General features: G+C 59.4%; 1 protein-coding gene across 1 annotated transcript; it reads left to right on the top strand.

The window, feature by feature from the left end:
* The first annotated feature begins 291 nt into the window (after nt 1-291).
* Nucleotides 292-12,280, top strand: SCARF2 (scavenger receptor class F member 2). Its single transcript, XM_059138790.1, has 11 exons — nt 292-652; nt 5,458-5,516; nt 5,621-5,722; nt 5,919-6,438; nt 6,563-6,781; nt 6,938-7,066; nt 7,683-7,786; nt 7,865-7,982; nt 8,194-8,309; nt 9,651-9,803; nt 10,562-12,280. Exons 1-11 carry the CDS (start codon nt 480-482, stop codon nt 11,467-11,469), a joined length of 2,601 nt encoding a protein of 866 aa, XP_058994773.1. The 5' UTR covers nt 292-479; the 3' UTR covers nt 11,470-12,280.
* The last annotated feature ends 6,597 nt before the right edge of the window (nt 12,281-18,877 follow it).

Below are 18,877 nucleotides of genomic sequence, written 5' to 3'. Positions count from 1 at the left end.
GAGCTTTGGGGCGTCGCGTTCTCGTCCCCCACCCTCTTTCCCGCCCCGGGCCTGGCCGCGCATTGAGCGCGCGGGGGTGACTTCTCTGGTGGGTGTCTGGAAAGGCAGGGGAAAGGCTCGGGGGCAGGGGATTCCTTGGGCGGGACCGCCGCGGCCCCTCCCTCTCGCCCCGGCCCCTCCCTCTCCCAAAACTCCGCGGGCCTACTCCAAGTTCGCCCCCAAGTTTGCGAGCGGCCGCGTGGGGGCGGGGGCCGCGCGGAGGGGCGGTGGCGGGGCCGGAGGGTGGGGTCTGGCGCGCGGGGCGGGCGCTGCCGCCTGGCCGGCCGCGGCTGGCCCGGGATCAGGGAGCCGATGTGGAATTTCCTGCCCGGCCCGGCGCCCCTCCTGCCGCCCCCCGCCCGGCCGCGCACTCCGCTTCCGGCCGCTCTTGCTGCGGCCGCACCCGCGCCCGCGCCCGCCCCGCGCCTGCCCCGCGCCTCATGGAGGGCGCAGGGCCCCGGGGGGCCGGGCCGGCGCGGCGCCGGGATGCCGGGAAGCTGCCGTCGCCGCTGCTGCCGCCGCCGATGCTGCTGCTGCTGCTCTGGCTGCTGCCCGGCTCCGCGGCACCCCAGGAGCTGAACCCGCGCGGCCGCAACGTGTGCCGCGCGCCCGGGTAGGAGCCCGGCCTGGCTGGGAGAAGGGGCCGAGGGGGACGTTAGGGGCCGAGGGAAGGGGGCGTCCGGGGCTTTCCTAAGCTAAACGCTCTAGTCCTTTCCGCCACCCTCGCCGATTCGTCTCCAGGCCGAGCCTGGGCGCCGGGCCACGACGGTGCATCCGAGGATACCCCAGACGCGAAGTCAGCCGAGGAGAGAACGGAGTGCAGTGGGCACCCCGAGGTGACATACCGTGTCTGAGAGTTCAGACCTAGAAAAAGGAACGCTTGGGCTGGTTGAGAAGGCGTAGGGAGAAGTTGGGTAAGGGCATTCCAAGCTGATGGAAGGGTATTTGCAAAGGCCCCGGGCGCGAGTGTGGTTCCAGCCGGCAGGGAGGGTGAGAGTCAAGTGGAGATGGAGTAGAGCTCCTGAGAGGTGGGAGCCGGCAAATCTTGAGGCTGGCGGGACTCGGAAAGAAGAATTTGTGTCTTAGAGATAGGCGTGGGTGGGAAGAGGGTGGTGATAGAGGTGGGCACTGAGGAGCCTGCGCTCAGAGTGGACCAGAAGCAGGATTCGAGAGGACAATGACGTGCACTGGGGTCCGACAGATATGGAAATCCCGAGTGGGGATACTGGGTGCTCGGAGGGGCCGCGCAGAAGTGGGACTCCACGAGGTGCCGGCTGGGAAAGCCAGCATGGGACAGGCAGTGGGCAGACTGGGTCGGAGAGCGGCGGGCCGAAGACCTTGTGCGGAGGGAAAAGAGTGGAAGACAGGACGCTAGGAGTGGGCGCAGTGGTCCGAGGACTTGGTCGGATGTCAGAGGCCACAGCGAGGTCACAGGCATCTCCACCCGGGGCCAAGGAGCCGGCCTGTGGGGGTGCCTTGGCTCAAGCCCGGGCGGTGGGGGCGGGCGGGGCGCCGGGCGGGCGGGAAGCTAGAGAGGCGGCCACAGGGCCCCAGGCTGCGTCCCGTCGGGGCGTCCTGAGCCGCAGGGCCCTGGGAGGCCGCGTCCGGGGGCTTGGCGGTCGCCGCAGACAAGGGGCTGCGAGGGGCCGCGCGGGGTTTCCGAGCTCGGATCCCGAGGCGCGCAGACCCCTCCCCACTGCGAGCCCCGCCTCCGGGGCGGGGGACGGCCTGGCCCGCCATCTGCTTCACATCGACGCCGCCGCCGCCTCCCGGGCCTCCCCGGCCCCAGGAATGCAGTGGCAGTGGCGGGCGGGGCCGTGCCTGGAGAGGGGGAGGGCGCGATCGCTGCGGGCCCTGTCTCTCCGCCTCAGCCCTCCTTCCCCGATGGGGCTCCGTGCTGGGGGATCCGGTGGCAACAGGCTCGAGCTGTCGGGAGCCTGAACCCTTCGCTCCCGCGTCCGGTTGCCCGGGCACCTCCCCACGAGGCGGCCTGTTTCAGCAACCCAGACACCGCCTTTGGGTTTCCGATCCTGGTGTCACTTCTCCCCACCCGTGCGGACCAGGACAAGTCTCTTAATCTCTCTGGGCCTGTCTCTGCCTCTGTCAAATGGGGTTGTTGCTGTGGCACCCCACTCATGGAGTGGCGAGCTGGTTTATGGGAAGGACAGCCACCTCTGGCCACCGCCCACCCAGGGTCCAGGCCATCTCCAGGGGTTCCTTTCCCCAATGGCAGGAGAACCGAAGAGGGGAACATACACTTAGCCCGTGAAATCCCATGCACCTCCTATGTGTGTGCCAGGCCTGTAGTTGGTGCAGCCATAACAGCAGCTGAGACAAATACTGCTGTCCCCACAATGGAAGAGACTTACAGCAAGTCATCTGACATTCCGAGTGCTGCAGAGGAGGGGTTCAGTTGGGGAATGCTGTATCCTTTAGAGTGATCTGGGGAGACCCACTGAGGGGTGGTGAGTGGGCAGAAATCTGAAGGAGGGAAGGTGGAGCCCTTCGGTGTCTAGGGGCAAGGCTCTAAGTGCCAAGGGCTTCTGGAAGCCCAGAAAAGAGCCCTGGGGCCTGGGCAGAGCCTGGGAGAGGGATGGTGGAGGAGAGGCCAAAGAATGAGAGCCGGCCTGCCCACTGCTCTGAGGGCCATGGGAACCCATGCACAGAGGAGGGGTGGGATCTGAATAGGCTTGGCTGCCAGGTGGCAGATGAACTTGGCTCAGGAAGGTAAAAGGAGGAACGAGGTAGGAAGTCAGTCAGGAGAAAACCAGGCGGAATGAGGGTGGCTCTCACAAGGCTGGGGCAGAGTAGTCCAAGAAGTGGTTCGCCCCATCCTAGATCCAGTTTGGAAGGCAGGGTGCATGTTTCTCCACGAATCAGGTGTGTGCTGTCTCCGTCACGGCAGAGCTGAGGCCTCTGGGGTTTCAGGCTCCCAACCTGGAAGGATGGCATTCCCTGAGATGCGGAAGGCTACAGGTGGGGGAGGCTAGGCATTCAGGCTGAGGAGGTGGGCCCCACTGCGGGGCTCTGAGCATTTTCAGCACCTCATTTAGATGGGCCCTGGGGAGCTTCCTGATGGAGTGGCAAGAGCCAAGGAGGGGGACAGAAACCAGAGGAGGGGTGTCCAGGGGCAGGGGTGAAGGAGGAGAACAGGGAAGTATGGGATCCCAAGTGGCTTGGTAGGCCGGGGGGCCTCTGGGCTGGATCGGAGAGAGAATGGGGACTTTGGCACAGTGAGCAGTTCTCCCAGGCTGCTTTGCTGCATTGGCATGGTCAGGTTCAAGGTCACACGGTTTGAATCAGGGCAGTTGTGTTCACAATGACAATGATCTCTAGAGGGGACAGCCCAAAGCAAGGCATGCTTGCTAAGGGGCCTGGCCCAGCCTGTGGTTTGGCTCCCCTGGGTCTTGCTAACTTAGAGCTAACTTAGAGCTCAAGTGTGGGAACTGTCCCCTGGGCCAGGCCATTTTTCTCCTCATCTACTTCTGTAAGCTCTTAAGAGGGTAGGCTTGCGACCCCAGCCTGGCCCCCTCTGCCAGCCCTCCCAGAAGGAAAGGCAGCCGTCCCACAGTCTCATCCTCATGTTCTTGTTGAACCCACGTGTGTTCCGTCCTGCCCAGGGTAGAGGGTGTTTGCTCTGCTGGGTGGGGCGTAGGTGCCAGCCATGCTGGCGGGGAGGTGGGACCAGGGAACCTGCACAGCATGGGCTGGAGAGCAGGGTACAGCCTTGGGCTGAGCTCTTAGTTGGAGCCAAACACTTGACATCTTCGCTTTCTTAATCCTCCCTCCAAACCCTTGGACCCCATTCTACAAACAAGGAGCCTGAAAGTCAAAGAGGTTAAGTTCTGGGCCCAAAGTCACACAAGAATCAAATCCAACTTTGTGGGGCCCTAAAAGCAGACGCCCAACCACAGAGCCATATGGCCAGGGCAGAAAGTGGTCAGTGCTTCTAGGATCATCCCAGCTGGCCATCTGGCAAGACTGCCTACAGGAGGGACAGCAGCAGAGGCTCTCCACGCAGAGACCTGTGTTCAGAACAGGCAGAAAGGGCGGGAGGGTGATAGGCTGGCAGATCTGGCTCTACCCTCAGATCAGCACCCACGAGTCCGGTGGCTGGAATCCACGGTGGGGGCCAAGCCTGCTTTGTGTTCTCGCGCCTGGTTTCCTGTTTGATTTGTAGAAAAGAAGATGGGTCCACCCTCTTGCAGTTCAGAATTTCATGGGTCCTGTTCCCTAGGTTCCTCATCTTTGGCCTGAAGGAGAATCAAACTGTTTGGGTGGGGCCCATGCAGGGTGTGGTGATGCTCTCTGCTGGGGGCTGGGGGGCCGGGCGGGCGGCATTTTGAGGGGCACCTGCAGTCTTTCCCTTCCCAGTCAGTTCCACCCACCAGGGTCTCAGGCCTCTTTCCAACATCCTTCCAACACCACATTCAGGTGTTCAGATCAGATCCTTTAGGATCTGGGCGAAGTTCTAGGTCTGACGGGATCCATGAATCTGCAGCCTGAGTGTCTGTCTCTTCCTTCTCAGGCTCCTTTGCTCCCCAAATCCAGGCACACTCCATCTCAAACCACTGGCTCCCCCAGCCCCGCACACACTCTCCAGTGGTAGGCACCAACCACTCTGACAGGGCCTGCAGACTTTTGTGCCCAGAATTTGGGCACAAATACTACCCTGAAATGCAAGAGTCATAAGTTATTTACCTCCTACAGAGATAACACGACGTACCTTGTAAAACCAAATAAAATTAAAACAAGATTTTTCACACATAAGTGGGTGTTCTAATCTCCTCCCTCCATCCCAAGTCTTGCCCTGGTGCGCTGGACCCCTCACGTTTTGCTTTCCTTGCTGTCATGAAGGACTCCCTGGGTGTGCCCTGCCCCTCCACCGAATGGACACCTCTATCAGAGGCTGCCCATCGTGCCAACTGGGTACCCATATGTGCCCTCTAGCTCTACCTGTCCCTGCTGGCCAGGTCATGTCACATCTAGATCCTGACACCCATCTGGCAGGGTCCCCCCCACCATCAATGCCACCTTTAAGTAGCTCCTGGAGACTCATGGATCTCTCCCCAGTCCCTTCTGAGACACCTGGGCTCTTTCCTCAGGCCTAGTTAGGGAGGGGTGGTGTCACAGAGGAGTTTGGTGGAATGGGGAGGGGAGGGAAGACCCCTCCCTTAGAGGGGGCTGAGAAGTTCTTGGAGGTTAGATCCCTCAGTGGTGTGCCCTCTGCTGCCTCCCAGTGTCTGCTCGGCAGGGCTGGAGTCTGTCTTCTTTGCTGGGAGTCACCTGAACTTCCATCAGTGCCTCCAAGGGCCTCCATAACCACCTCCTGTTGGAGGTGGGGAGGAGGCTGCCGGGGAGTCCTAGCAGGGACAGGGGCTTGGAGCTAGGGCTCAGGAGTCCTTTCTCTGCCTGCAGCTCCCAGGAGCCTGCGTGCTGCGCTGGCTGGAGGCAGCAGGGCGACGAGTGTGGGGTCGGTGAGTGGGGCACCCTGGGGACCTGGGCAGCGGGCAGGGACACGGAGAGGAGGGAACAGTGTGGGGGCAGGGCACGCGGCAGCTCAGGCCCCTCTTGCCCGCAGCGGTGTGCGAGGGCAACTCCACTTGCTCGGAGAACGAAGTGTGCGTGCGCCCGGGCGAGTGCCGCTGCCGGCATGGCTACTTTGGTGCCAACTGCGACACGAGTGAGCAGAGGACCCGGATGGGGGCTGGGCAGTGGGGCGGGGCCGTTGAATGGGGAGGGATATGACCCGGAGACGGGATCCAGCATGGGGGAGGGGCCCCAAAAGGGGGAGAGCAGGACTGGGGAAAGGCTCTGACGGGATCCTCTCTCCCTCGCCAGCACCCTTGCCTGACACCCCTCTCTGCCCGCCCCTGCAGAGTGCCCGCGCCAGTTCTGGGGCCCCGACTGCAAAGAGCTGTGTATCTGCCACCCGCATGGGCAGTGCGAGGACGTGACAGGCCAGTGTACGTGTCACGCCCGGCGCTGGGGCTCACGCTGCGAGCATGCGTGCCAGTGCCAGCATGGCGTGTGCCACCCGCGGAGTGGCGCGTGTCGCTGTGAGCCCGGCTGGTGGGGCGCGCAGTGCGCCAGCGCATGCTACTGCAGCGCCACGTCGCGCTGTGACCCACAGACGGGCGCGTGCCTGTGCCACGCAGGCTGGTGGGGCCGCAGCTGCAACAATCAGTGCGCCTGCAACACGTCGCCGTGCGAGCAACAGAGCGGCCGCTGCCAGTGTCGCGAGCGCACGTTTGGCGCGCGCTGCGAGCGCTACTGCCAGTGCTTTCGCGGCCGCTGCCACCCTGTGGACGGCACGTGCGCCTGCGAGCCGGGCTACCGGGGCAAGTACTGCCGGGAGCCGTGCCCAGCCGGCTTCTACGGCCTGGGCTGCCGCCGCCGGTAAGCGCGGGCCCCGGACCTGGGAACACTGGGGGGAGCGAGGGGGGCGGGGAGAGGCGCCGAAGCGGGGGCGGGGCGGGTGAGGCGGCTCTGGGCCCCGCCTAGCCTTCCGCCCCTTCCCCAGATGCGGCCAGTGCAAAGGCCAGCAGCCTTGCACGGTGGCCGAGGGCCGCTGCCTGACTTGTGAGCCCGGCTGGAACGGCACCAAGTGCGACCAGCCGTGCGCCACCGGCTTCTATGGCGAGGGCTGCAGCCACCGCTGCCCGCCCTGCCGCGACGGGCATGCCTGCAACCACGTCACTGGCAAATGCACGCGCTGCAACGCGGGCTGGATCGGCGACCGGTGAGCAACCCGCCCGTGCCCGAATGTGTCCCAGGCATGCAGCTCCCCTTCCCCGAACGCCCGGCCAATCCCCGAATGCTGTCTGCGGAGGGCACTACGAGCTTTGGGTTCGTTTGCCCCCATTTCCGCTGATTCCCCCTCCTCCGCGTTTCCGAGGTGCGAGACCAAGTGCAGCAATGGCACTTACGGCGAGGACTGTGCATTTGTGTGCGCTGACTGCGGCAGCGGCCACTGCGACTTCCAGTCGGGGCGTTGCCTGTGCAGCCCCGGCGTCCACGGGCCCCAGTGAGTGCCAGAGACCCCATTGGGTGTTAGGAGTTAGTACACGTCCCAGGGATCCAGCCAGACCCCCAGGTGCTGCTAATGGTGGCCGACTGGTTGAGACCCAGGCTTGCCCTTCAGCCCAGGTCCTCTTACCGCAGCAAGGGAGAGCCCTCAGGCTCTTTGGGGGCAGTTTCTTGCCGTGGTGTGGAGCCGGCTCGTTTGGCGGGATCTGGCAATCAGTTCAGCCTGTGGTCAGTGGGCTTCGGAGGACCGCAGGGTTGAGGTGACCCCCAGCTAGTGCAGAAAGTGCAGAGACCTCCACTTACAGTCATGAGTGGTCTGGCAGCCCGTCTTCTCACCCACCCAAGAGTCAGCCCCAGAAATGGACGCTGAGGCCGAGTGACCCCAGGTCCTGTCCCCCGGATCCCATCCTACTGTTTGTGCTGTTGCACATTCTTTTCCAAAACACTGATCATCCAGTATATGCCCGGTGGTGGTGGGCATCAAACCCTAGAGAACCCTAGAGAATAGAGGTGGAGAGCTCGGTTCTGGGACCGGGACTGGCTGGCGGCAGGGGCGAGGGCGAGGGGCATCACGGAGGGCTGCTGTGGCCCTCCCTGACCCCGTGCCACCATAGCTGTAACCTGACATGCCCGCCTGGGCTTCACGGCGTGGACTGCGCCCAGGCCTGCAGTTGCCACGAGGACTCGTGCGACCCAGTCACTGGTGCCTGCCGCTTAGGTGAGTCGTGGGGGGCATCCCGTTGAGGGGGATGCCAGGGGTGTCGGCAACCGCGCTGACCCCAGTGCCTTCCCACAGAGACCAACCAGCGCAAGGGCGTGATGGGAGCGGGTGCGTTGCTTGCTCTGCTCCTCGGCCTGCTGCTCTCGCTGCTCGGCTGCTGCTGCGCCTGCCGCGGCAAGGACCCGGCGCGCCGGTGAGGACAGAAGCGGTCCCGCTCTCCTGAGTTCGGGCCGCACCCTGTCGGTGGCGCCGCGCGCCCTCCTCCAGGACCCCGCCCCACCCCGCCCGGGAGTGTGGCAAGCCTAACTTTAGCCCAGGCCCCGCCCTTCCTGAGTCATGGCTCTCGCGGAGGTCCCACAGTCCCATCCTGGCCCCGCCCCCTTACTCAGGCCCCGCTCCCGCAGGGAGCTCACGCTCGGGAGGAAGAAGGCGCCGCAGCGACTGTGCGGTCGCTTCAGCCGCATCAGCATGAAGCTGCCACGGATCCCGCTCCGGAGGCAGAAGCTGCCCAAGGTCGTAGGTAAGGATATCGGCACGGGGTCTCTGGGGGAGCACCTCCCGATGCAGGACGTACGGGCCTTGGGTGCTGATGTGGGTGGGCTGGGGAGGGACGCAAAGAGGGGCTTCTGATGCCAGCGAGCCGGGGGAGGAAGGCGGGAGTCCTAGGTGTAGAGGCAGGTGTGGGGAGAAGGTTTGGGCCTGTTTCCGTGGGTGGGAGTGATTGCATCTGGAGTGTGGAGACATCCTGGTGGGCAAAGCCCCTTCGATCTGTAGGAGTGCACTGTAAATCCTGGTGGGTAGCTGCAGGTGAACGCCGGCTGGGGGTGGGGGGCGTCGGCGGCGGCCTCGGCGGTGGTAGGTGGGACCTGTACATGGAAACCCTGCTACTAGGAGCACCCCCCACCCCCGCCGCCTGGATCCCCTACAGTGCTTTCTGGATGGTGGGCAGGCTGGTTCCTTGGCTCCTGTACCCTGGTCAGGTCTCCAGATGGGAGGGAGGTGCTTCTCTCCCTCTTTCTGCACTGATCCATACCAGGATCATCTTGTTTCCGATGATGAAGGGGAGTCTCATCTACTGAGAGGTGAAGATGGAACTAGCTGGGGAGCCAGTTAAGTGTCTGCTTTCCACTCAGGTCATGATCCTGGGGTCCTGGAATCATTGGCTCTCTGCTCAACAAGGAGCCTGCTTCTCCCTTCCCTCTGCCTGCTGCTCTCCCTGCTTGTGCTCTCTCTCTCTGTTGGGAAAAAAAAGATGGAGACAGCTGAGAAAACTCCTTGGCCCACTCAGCAGAGTGGGATCTATGGACAAAAGTGTGGGGGCTGGACCCCACATCCCAACCATAAAAGGGGACAGGCCAGCCAGCCTCTGAGATTCCTCCTTTGTGGGGGTCTGTGTTCATGGAGGCTAGGCCTGAGGGTTCAGCTTGCTGAGATGGGCTGAGCCAAAGGGGGCCTTGCTACTGCACATTTGGGCTGAAAAAGTGCTTTGAGGTTCCCTGGGTCCTACAGGGCAGGGTCTGAACATGGCTCAGAGGCCCTGATGATCTGTCCCAGGCAGGGTTTCTCTCTGGCCCTCTATTTCCAACACTTCAGCCCATCCTTGTTCAGTTGCCTGGCTGCACACACTAGCCTGGCACCATTGACTACGTTGTTCCCCCTTCTTTTTTTTTTTTTTACTAGCCCACCTCCACCATTCTCCCATCCTGGTCTAGGGTCCCTCTGCCTGTTGAATTGCCTGTTCCACCCCCAGTCTTAGGGTAGGGCTGATCTTAGTTATTCCAGCATTTGTTGCAGGGCTAGTGAGGGTGCAGGCTGGGACAGGGTGGGGACCCCTGGCAGCTGTGCCTCCCTCCTTTCCCAGTGGCCCATCACGACCTGGATAATACACTCAACTGTAGCTTCTTGGAGCCACCGTCAGGGCTGGAGCAGCCCTCGCCATCATGGTCCTCCCGGGCTTCCTTCTCCTCCTTTGACACCACTGATGAGGGCCCGGTGTACTGCGTACCCCATGAGGGTGAGTACGGCTCTCCTTGGGCCTCCCTCCAGGCAAGTGAAATGTTCCAGTTGAAAAGATCTCCGTGCTCTGGCTGAGACTACTGAGTGGGGTTCTGTGCTGCTCAGAGCTAGACTGGGCTAGGGTCTGGGGAGGTGGGTGGGCTCTCCTTTCTCTAGCCACAGCCCAGAGTCACTTCTTGGGGAGGCCATCCCTAGAGGAGTTTCTGGGCCTGGGTCAGAGATGGCAAAGGTGATAGGAGCTGATGGCCTATGGGATATGGGGCACACTTTTGCCTGAAGTTTTGGCCCACAGTCATCTGGAAGGAGCCTGACTGGCTGGTTTTCTGGCTGTGGCTTCTCTTCTCCCCTGGCTATCCCTCTGGGTGACCTTGGGCAGGTGACTAAACTCTCTGAACCTTAAAAGCCCTTATCTCTTAATGAAGAATAATGAATCCCATTGGAGGTGTTCCAGGGTCATATTTGATGATGCGGCCCCCAGGTTGGGAATGTGGTGGGGGAGGGGTATGAGGCCAGGCCAAGGTTGTGGCTTCAGCCCCAGGAATGTTCCCCCTTACCCCTCAGCACTCAGCAGCACACCCTGGGGGCTCAGAACTAAGTTTGTGGTTGGTATGACTTTTGAAAGCTTGTATAGATGCCAGGGCAACCGAGCATCATTTGGGGTGGGGAAGAGGAGGAGGAAGGTGAGGGTTTTGCCTTAAGGCTGGACTTTGAGCTCCCTGAAGAGGCCCTGACCGTCAGCTCTTCTTCCTTTGTCAGAGACCACAACCGAGAGCCGGGACGCGGAGGCCCCCACGGACCCTACCGAGGCGCTGGCGTCATCCCCGGCGCCGGTGACCACACCGACGTCCGCAGAGGAGGCGACTCCCCTCCCCGCGTCCTCTGACAGCGAGCGGTCAGCGTCGAGCGTGGAAGGGCCTGGCGGGGCACTGTATGCGCGGGTGGCTCGGCGCGAGGCCCGGCCGGCCCGGGCCCGGGGCGAAGCGGGGGGCCTGTCGCTTTCGCCGTCTCCCGAGCGCAGGAAGCCGCCTCCACCCGATCCTGCCACCAAGCCCAAGGTGTCCTGGATCCACGGCAAGCACGGCGCCGCTGCTGCTGCCCGTGCGCCCTCACCGCCACTCTCGGGACCCGAGGCCGCGCCCAGTCCCAGCAAGAGGAAACGGACGCCCAGTGACACGTCGGCGCGGCCAGAGGAGCCCGGCAGCCCCAGGGCCCGCGACCCCACGCCACGGCCCCCGGGGCTGGCGGAGGAGGGGCCAGCCCTCGCCTCCCCCTCGCCGCCTAGGGCTCGGGCGCGGGGTCGCGGCCCTGGCCTCTCGGAGCCCACGGACGCTGGCAGTCCCCCGCGCAGCGCGCCCGAGGCCGCCTCCATGCTCGCCGCGGAGCTGCGCGACAAGACTCGCAGCCTGGGCCGCGCCGAAGGGGCTCCCGGCGCGCAGGGTCCGCGAGAGAAGCCGGCGCCGCCACAGAAAGCCAAGCGCTCGGTGCTGCCTGCCTCGCCGGCCCGCGCGTCCCCTGCGCCCGAGGCCGCGGGGCCCGAGAAGGTGGCGGCCGCCGTGCCCGCGCCCGACACCCCCCGGAAAAAGACCCCCATCCAGAAGCCGCCGCGTAAGAAGAGCCGGGAAGCGGCAGGCGAGCTGGGCAGGGCGGGCGCGCCCACCCTGTAGCAGGCGACGGCCCCGGCCGCGCCCGCAGGTCCCCCAGGCTTAGCAGCGCTGCTTGCCACCCCGCGTTCCGCGCCCGCCCGACTAGCCCCGCGGCGCCCCGGCCACGGCGGCCTCCCGGGACCTCGCCGGGAGCAGCCTGGCGGGAGGCTGCGTCTCATTGGCTCAGGCTCCAGCGGCGGCTCCTCAATTGGCGGGAAGACCCCATTCCATCCATTCTTTGAGGCCTGACAGGCGCTTAGCAGGCGACTCCCTTCCCACTGGCCGAGAGCTCCGACTACCCAGGGTCTCGAAGGCCGAGAGACCAGTAAGAACTGGCCCAGAGTGCACTTGTGCTGGGGTACCTTCTCATTGGTTGAGGCCAGAAGCACTTCTTCCTCGGCTGCCTCTCATTGGCCAGGGCCTGGTGCCACTGGCTAGAGGCCTCTTTCCTTGACCGTAGCCGAAGGCTACTTGCACTGGCCAGGCCCCAGGGCATCTGGTTGACTGGAGCCTGGGGAGGAGGGCTGGTCTCTGCTCCTCAGGGGGCTCAGCGTCCCCTGGGCCCGGCCTGTCCTCCTTCCCACTTCCCCTCCCTGCGCCCCCAACCCCAGCCTCCCTAGCCCTGGCCCCTCAGCTGTCGAGCTGGTTTTGATGGCCTCCCACCGCCCCACATGCCGCGGGAATCCGAGGGGCGACTCCAGTGGTCTGAGGAGATGTATTTATAGGCCCCCGGTAGGGCTGCTCTGGCCCCATCCGGGTGCCCCAGGATGGGCTCCTCCCGGCAGGGGCTTGGCCAAAGCTTTCTTATTAAAGTGCCTTTTTTTTTTTTTTTTTTTTTTTTTTTTTTTTTTTTCCTCCTGTGCTTTGCTTGCTTCCAATCTGCCCTTTCACGGGCAAGGAAGGATCTTCCCTCCAAGAATTCCTGTCACCTCTTCCAGTGGGTGCTCACATACCAGAGTCCTCTACCTAAGCAGAACCTGGAAGCCGAGGTGTGGGGCTCTTGGGACCGCACTGGAGGCGGGTTGTGTCCATCGGCCCATCATTTATTTATCAGCTTTACTAGGCACCCACCTCGGCCCATTCTCCACCGGCAGCCCAGGATGAAGGATGGGCCAGAACAGACAGGATGGAGTCCCTTGGCTACAGGGACATTGTGTCTGGGGCTGCTTCTGACCTGTGTTTCTCCCGCGGGCCACTGCTATTACACTTGGGGGCTCCGAGCGTTTGGTGTGGCTGATGCAGGTCAGAGGCTAGGGCCAGGGGGCAGTGGGCCACAGGCACAGCTCCAGCCGGTTTCCTCAGGCACAAACAAGATGGTCTGGCCCTGCACAGAGCCCCGCTGTCTGCCTCAATGGGGTCCTTGTCCTCAGCCGGAAACTCTCACCCGCCCTCCCCGCCGGGCTGCAGGAGGCTGAGGGGGCGGGGGAAGAGAGGAGGGAGCATGCCTGGCCCTGAGCCCTAGCTGGCCTGGCAGGCAGTCCCTACTCTGGCCCAGCCTTCTATCTGTGACCATTTGCACACCCTCACCCCCAGGGTCTTCATGGCTTCTGGCCCTCCAGCAGGTCTCCCAAGTGACCTTCCTGGGCTACAAAGCCTTATCTTTCTAGGGTACCCATTGACTTCTGTCCATCTGGGGTCCTCCCATCCCCCTGCCTCTGCCCAGCAGGTCTCTTTCCATCTGGATGCCCAGCAGTTTCAATCAGGAGATTCTGCTAAGATCCTCCAATCATCTCCCCAGCCCTCCTGGCCCCCTCCCCTGCAACCCCCAGCATAGCATAGGGTCTGACCACGCTGGCAGCTCAGGGATCTTGCCCTGCAAGTCTCTTGACTTCTGGCCAGATACCACACTAATGTCAACTTCAGTGACCCATACAGTGGCTCAGCCACCTGAGTGGAGATGGCCTCATGCCATGGGCGGGACATCTGATGTGGCTTGCATGGACATCGTCCCGGCATTTGGCCTGGTCGGGCTGCACATGGAACACAGGCTTCCCTCTGGCCAGCCAGGGACCCTCCCAGCCGTGGCCCTGTGGCTGGCTGCCTCTACTGCTGCTGGGGTTGAGAACATGGGCTTAAGGTTGCCCAGGAGGGACTGATGCCCAGCTGGGCCCAGCAAATGCAGAGCAGTGACCGAGGATGGGGGGGAGGGTGGTGCCGTGGTTGAGGCCACAGTCTGGCTCTGTACCCCCTACTCCCCAGGGAATCCCACGTTGATACTCCCTGGCCCCCAAAACGTAGCTCTTAGCCCTCCCCCTCCCAGCAGTCTGGGTCAGCACAGTGTGGGGGCGACCTGAGTGGTCACATAGATGGGGTCTTTCCTGGGGCCAGGAACCCTCCAGGGGCCCAAGACGGGAGCCCCTCAGAGTGGGTGCCTCACAGAGAAGGGTCATCCCCCATACAGCAGCCAGCCTCTGCCACCCGCCCCCACTGCGGGCAGGATGCTGTGGCCTGGAGGCCAGGCAGGAACCAGGCCAAGAAAGTTACCAGGATGATCCCGGTAGCCGCTGGGGGAGACAACTGCCAGGACCCCTCAACAAACTGCCCCCCCAACGCACACACACACACACACACAGACGTTTCCTCCCCACCCCCTCAGGCCTGCCGGCAGTGCCAGCTTCCAAGGAAGGCGCCACAGAAGGGAACCGCGGCTGCTGGAACCTCTGTTGCCATGGGGATGGGGACCACAGGACCCACATCTGGTAGCGATTGAGGAGGAAAAATTATGAGTCGTGGAAAACGCAAATATTTTTTGTAGCACAGAGCACAAAGGAGCGGGAGGAATGTGGGTCTGGAGAAGGCCCGAGCCAGGCTGGGTTTCAGATGGGGACGCAGTTCACATCACAGAGAGACCAAGCTACAAACACATACCCCGCCACACACACACAAATACCAAGACAAACACGCGCACCATGACACATATGCACACACAGCAAGACCTGAAGAAACAGACATTCATCTGCCAGTATACACACACACACAGACACACACACACAGCCCACAGGAAGACAAGAAAGCACACTCCCCCTGGAAGTCCCAACCATGAAATCCAGCCAAGGCACAGAAGTAGAAAGAGACTCAGTCCACAATGTATACACCATGAGAAACGGGAGCACCAAGACAGAGACACCGCAACTCACACATACATCCTAAGAAACTACCAGGCACACAACCCTGTAACACCAAAACACTCGCCACCAACTTATGGAAGCGTTGAGAGAGACACACACCGCCAGATCCACAGAAGCACCGAGAGACCCTCCCTCAGCAATGGCATACACCCTCCACCAGCAACACCCAGGGGGACGCGTGCCAAGACACAGATACACACACCACCACCAAACAGAAACACGGTGACACACACACAAATTGCAACACACATGCATTCACACACGCAACTCATACAACCAATGAGAGGTACACCTTATAAACACACACATCACTAGATACCGGCAAACACAGAGACAGACCCACCAAGAAAAACGCACACCCGACAGCAAACAGAAACACGGGAGTAGACAGAGAGCCTGTAACAGCCATCCATAGCCCCCCAGCCCCAACTAGACACCACACACACAGACACACACACACTCAGGCACAAAAACCCGCTCCTCTAGAAACAGATATGAGACCCTCTCACATCCGGCAAACACACAAGCACACAATCAGACACACAGAACATCAAGGACAGACTGAGCCCCGGCTCCAGAAAAGCAAGGATGTTTGAGAAATCCCATCCTTCTGTACTCCAAGAATGGCTTACTCTAAAAGTCCACTTTGCCCTTGTACATGCAACACCCTCCCACTCTTCCTCATGACTCCCCGTCCACCTGCTTCTAGAAAAACCCAAGCCCCGTCCATTCCCTGTGGACATTCCTCGTCAGCGAACTTTCTTCTTGTTGCTGTAGCTTTAATGAAATTGTCTCTCTCATGGTCTAAGACATTCCCCCCCTACCCTCAAGGTTCTGGTGCCCTGACTGGTGCAGACTGGAGAGACTTAGGATCCCTCGTGTGCCACTGTTGACCAGCAGTCCAAATGCCAAAGGGACCCCCGCTCTGGTCTCACGCTCTCTGGGCTCAGGTCCATTGGAAGCACACCAAGAATTTGATTTTGATTCCTTTTTGAGGAATTCATTGATTTTGGGTGCCAGATTCCTTCCGTTTCATGATCTGACCAGTTGGTTTTGTTTCTGCTACTCTTTCCTGTTTGTCCATTTGTTTTGAGCCGAAGTCCATTAAAAGTTTGTATCCGCTGGGAAGACAATTTAGAGATGTGGCCAGTCGTAGATGGAGAGAGTTGTCTTGAAGGTTTTCTTAAGGGCAGTCAGAGAGGCTGTGATAAGAAGAGGTAAGCGAACAGGTGCTTGTGACACACCCAGCAGCTAGTGTGCTTTCGGGAGGCTTGCCCACATGCTTGGCAATGCCTCCCAAGAGGTCAGAGGTGGACAGGGTGGAGTGAGGAGAGTAGAGGCTTGGCGGCACAGCAAGAGTTGAAAAGTAGGTGAAGGTGTCTGCAGAGGTCAGGGCCTACGCAGAGGAGGGGCGGGGAGGAAGAACATTTAGGGGGAGGAGACATCTGATGGGGCACAGGGGAGCATGGATGGGACATTTGGGGTGATCATCAGGCACAGTCCATCTTTGGGTGACATCAGTGTAGGAGGAGTGCAGCTGCAGAGCTGAGGTCACCTGGTTTAGTCAAGAAGGGGGTCAGTGTCACTACAGTTAACATGTGGGAACAACTCGAGTGTCCATCGATGGATAAGTGAATAAACAAAACATGTTCCAGCCACACAACAGAAAGTTATTTGGCTTTAAAAACGGAAGTTCTTGGGGCCCCTGGGTGGCTCAGTGGGTTGGGCCTCTGCCTTTGGCCTAGGTCATAATCTCAGGGTCTTGGGATTGAGCCCTGCATTGGGCTCTCTGCTCAGCAGGGAGCCTGCTTCTCTCTCTCTCTCTCTTTGCCTGTCTCTCTGCCTACTTGTGATCTCTCTCCGTCAAATAAATAAAATCCTCATAAAAAACAAGTAAATAAAAACGGAAGTTTCTAGGGCACCTGGGTGGCCCAGTGGGTTAAAGCCTCTGCCTTCGGCTTAGGTCATGATCTCAGGGTCCTGGGATCAAGCCCTGCATTAGGCTCTCTGCTCAGCAGAAAGCCTGCTTCCCTTCCTCTCTCTCTGACTGCCTCTCCGCCTAACTGTGATCTCTGTCTGTCAAATAAATAAATAAAATCTATATGAGGCACCAAGAGTAGTCAAATTCATAAAGATAGAATATGGTGGTGAAGGGGCCGGAGAAAGGGAGAATAAGGAGTTGTTTCGTGGGGACAGAGTTCCACAGTTCTTTTGGTATTTATTTATTTATTTATTTATGTGTGAAAGAGAGCATGGGCAGGGGGAGGGGCAGCGGAAGAGGGAAAATCAGACTCTTGGCTGAGCAGGTAGCACGATGTGGGGCTCCATCCCTGGAACCCTAAGATCATGGCCTCCACAGAAGGCAGATGCTTAACCTACTAAGCCTCCCAGGTGCCTTCCAGTGGCTTTTTACTCCACTTCATTTTTTAAAAATATTTTTTTAAATTTTTAAGTAATCACACCCAATGTGGGTCTCAAACCCACAATCCCAAGATCAAGAGTCACACACTCCACTGACTGGGCCAGCCACGTGCCCCTGTTCCACTTCGAGTTAAAACTTCGATGTTCATCTATTTGTGATTATGCCAGTATTAACAAACAAACAAAAAAAGCCAATGCATTTGCTTAAGAATATTATTGACAGAGTTCAGCTGATTAGAGTTAATGATAATTTCTTACAGCCATGGAACTTTCATTCAGTCAGGAATTCAAGGATGCCAGAAATTATGTTGAATTAGATGTTCAGCATTTTGGCCTTCCAAGACCAAGTTCAGAGCTAAGTGGTAGAACATGGTTTAATAATAGAAAGACAAAGTACAGACTTAGTCCTTCAGTTTTCTGTATACCATCATAGATTAAAATTAATATTTTATTGGTCAAATATTTCAGAGGGTTTTCCTTTCCACCTTGATCTGCTTTCTTTTAAAAATAGACTTTAATTTTTAGAGCAGTTTTAGGTTCACAGCAAAACTGAGCAGAAGGTACAGAGATTTCCCATATATTCCCTGCCCCACAGTCTCCCCCAATAGCAACATCCCCCACTAAACAGGACATGTGTTATAATGATAGACCTACACTGACACCCAGAGACCACGCTTTATGTTAGGGTTCACTATTTTTTTTTTAAGATTATTTATTTATTTGACAGACAGAAATCACAAGTAGACAGAGAGGCAGGCAGAGAGGCGGGGGGGGGGGGGGGACAGGCTCGCCGTGGAGCAGAGAGCCCGATGTGGGGCTCCATCCCAGGACCCTGGGATCATGACCTGAGCCGAAGGCAGAGGCTTTAACCCACTGAGCCACCCAGGCGCCCCTCTTTTTTTTTCTTTAAGATTTATTTATTTTTAAAGATTTTATTTATTTATTTGAGAGAGAGATAGTGATAGAGATAGCGAGAGATAGCACGAGCAGGGAGGAGAGGGAAAGCAGGGTCCTGCTGATCCCTGGGATCATGACCTGAGCTGAAGGCAGTCACTTAACGACTGAGCCCCCAGGCGCCCCTTGGGCTCCCTCTTGATGTTGCACATTGTATGGCTGTGGACAAAAATATAATGACATATATTCGCCACTAGAGTATCACATAGAGTATTTTTCACTGCCCTCAAAATCCTCTGTGCTCCGGCTCTTCATCCTGCCTCCCCCTAACCCCTGGCAACCACTGGTCTTTTAACTGTCTCCACAGTTTTGCCTTTTCCAGAATGTCCTATAGTTAGTTAATCTTTTCAGGTTGTCTTCTTTCGCTTAGTAATATGCATTTAAGATTCCTCCATGTCTTTTCATGGCTTGATAGCTCCTCTTTCTTTTTTTTTAATTTAGTGCTGAATAATATTCCATTGCCGGAGGTGCAGCAGTTTACTTGCCCATTCTCCTACTCGAGCACATCTTGGTTGCTTCTCGTGGCTTTTTTTTTAATGGTCTGACATGCATTTTGAGAGGCGAAGTGTGAGCCTGGGGCATTCATTCAAGAGACCTAACAATGGCCATTCCAAGGACATGTGTTGCCATGTTCTGTCAGGTGGACTCCTAGGTGAATTTAGAACAACCATTGGGACCAGCTTCCAGGCTGCTAAGGGGTGGAGGTGGAAATGGACCGATGGTGCCACCTAGTGGCTGATTGTGGCAGCCCAGTGACAAGCCCAAACAGGTTGACTGAGCGCAGCTGCTGTGGTGTTGCCAGGTGGGGCCCCCACAATGAGATGCGGTGTCCTGGGCCCAGATTATTACTAAATTGGGCTGTTAAATGGAGAAAGAGCGGGACTTTCTCTCAATACACCTTATGTAATGTGTCTCATCCTTGAAGT

This window comes from Mustela lutreola, chromosome 11 (genome assembly GCF_030435805.1).
Source record: "Mustela lutreola isolate mMusLut2 chromosome 11, mMusLut2.pri, whole genome shotgun sequence".
NCBI classification, from domain to species: domain Eukaryota; kingdom Metazoa; phylum Chordata; class Mammalia; order Carnivora; family Mustelidae; genus Mustela; species Mustela lutreola.
Note: the sequence above shows the minus strand (reverse complement) of the source record. Positions and strands in the feature narration are given on the sequence as shown.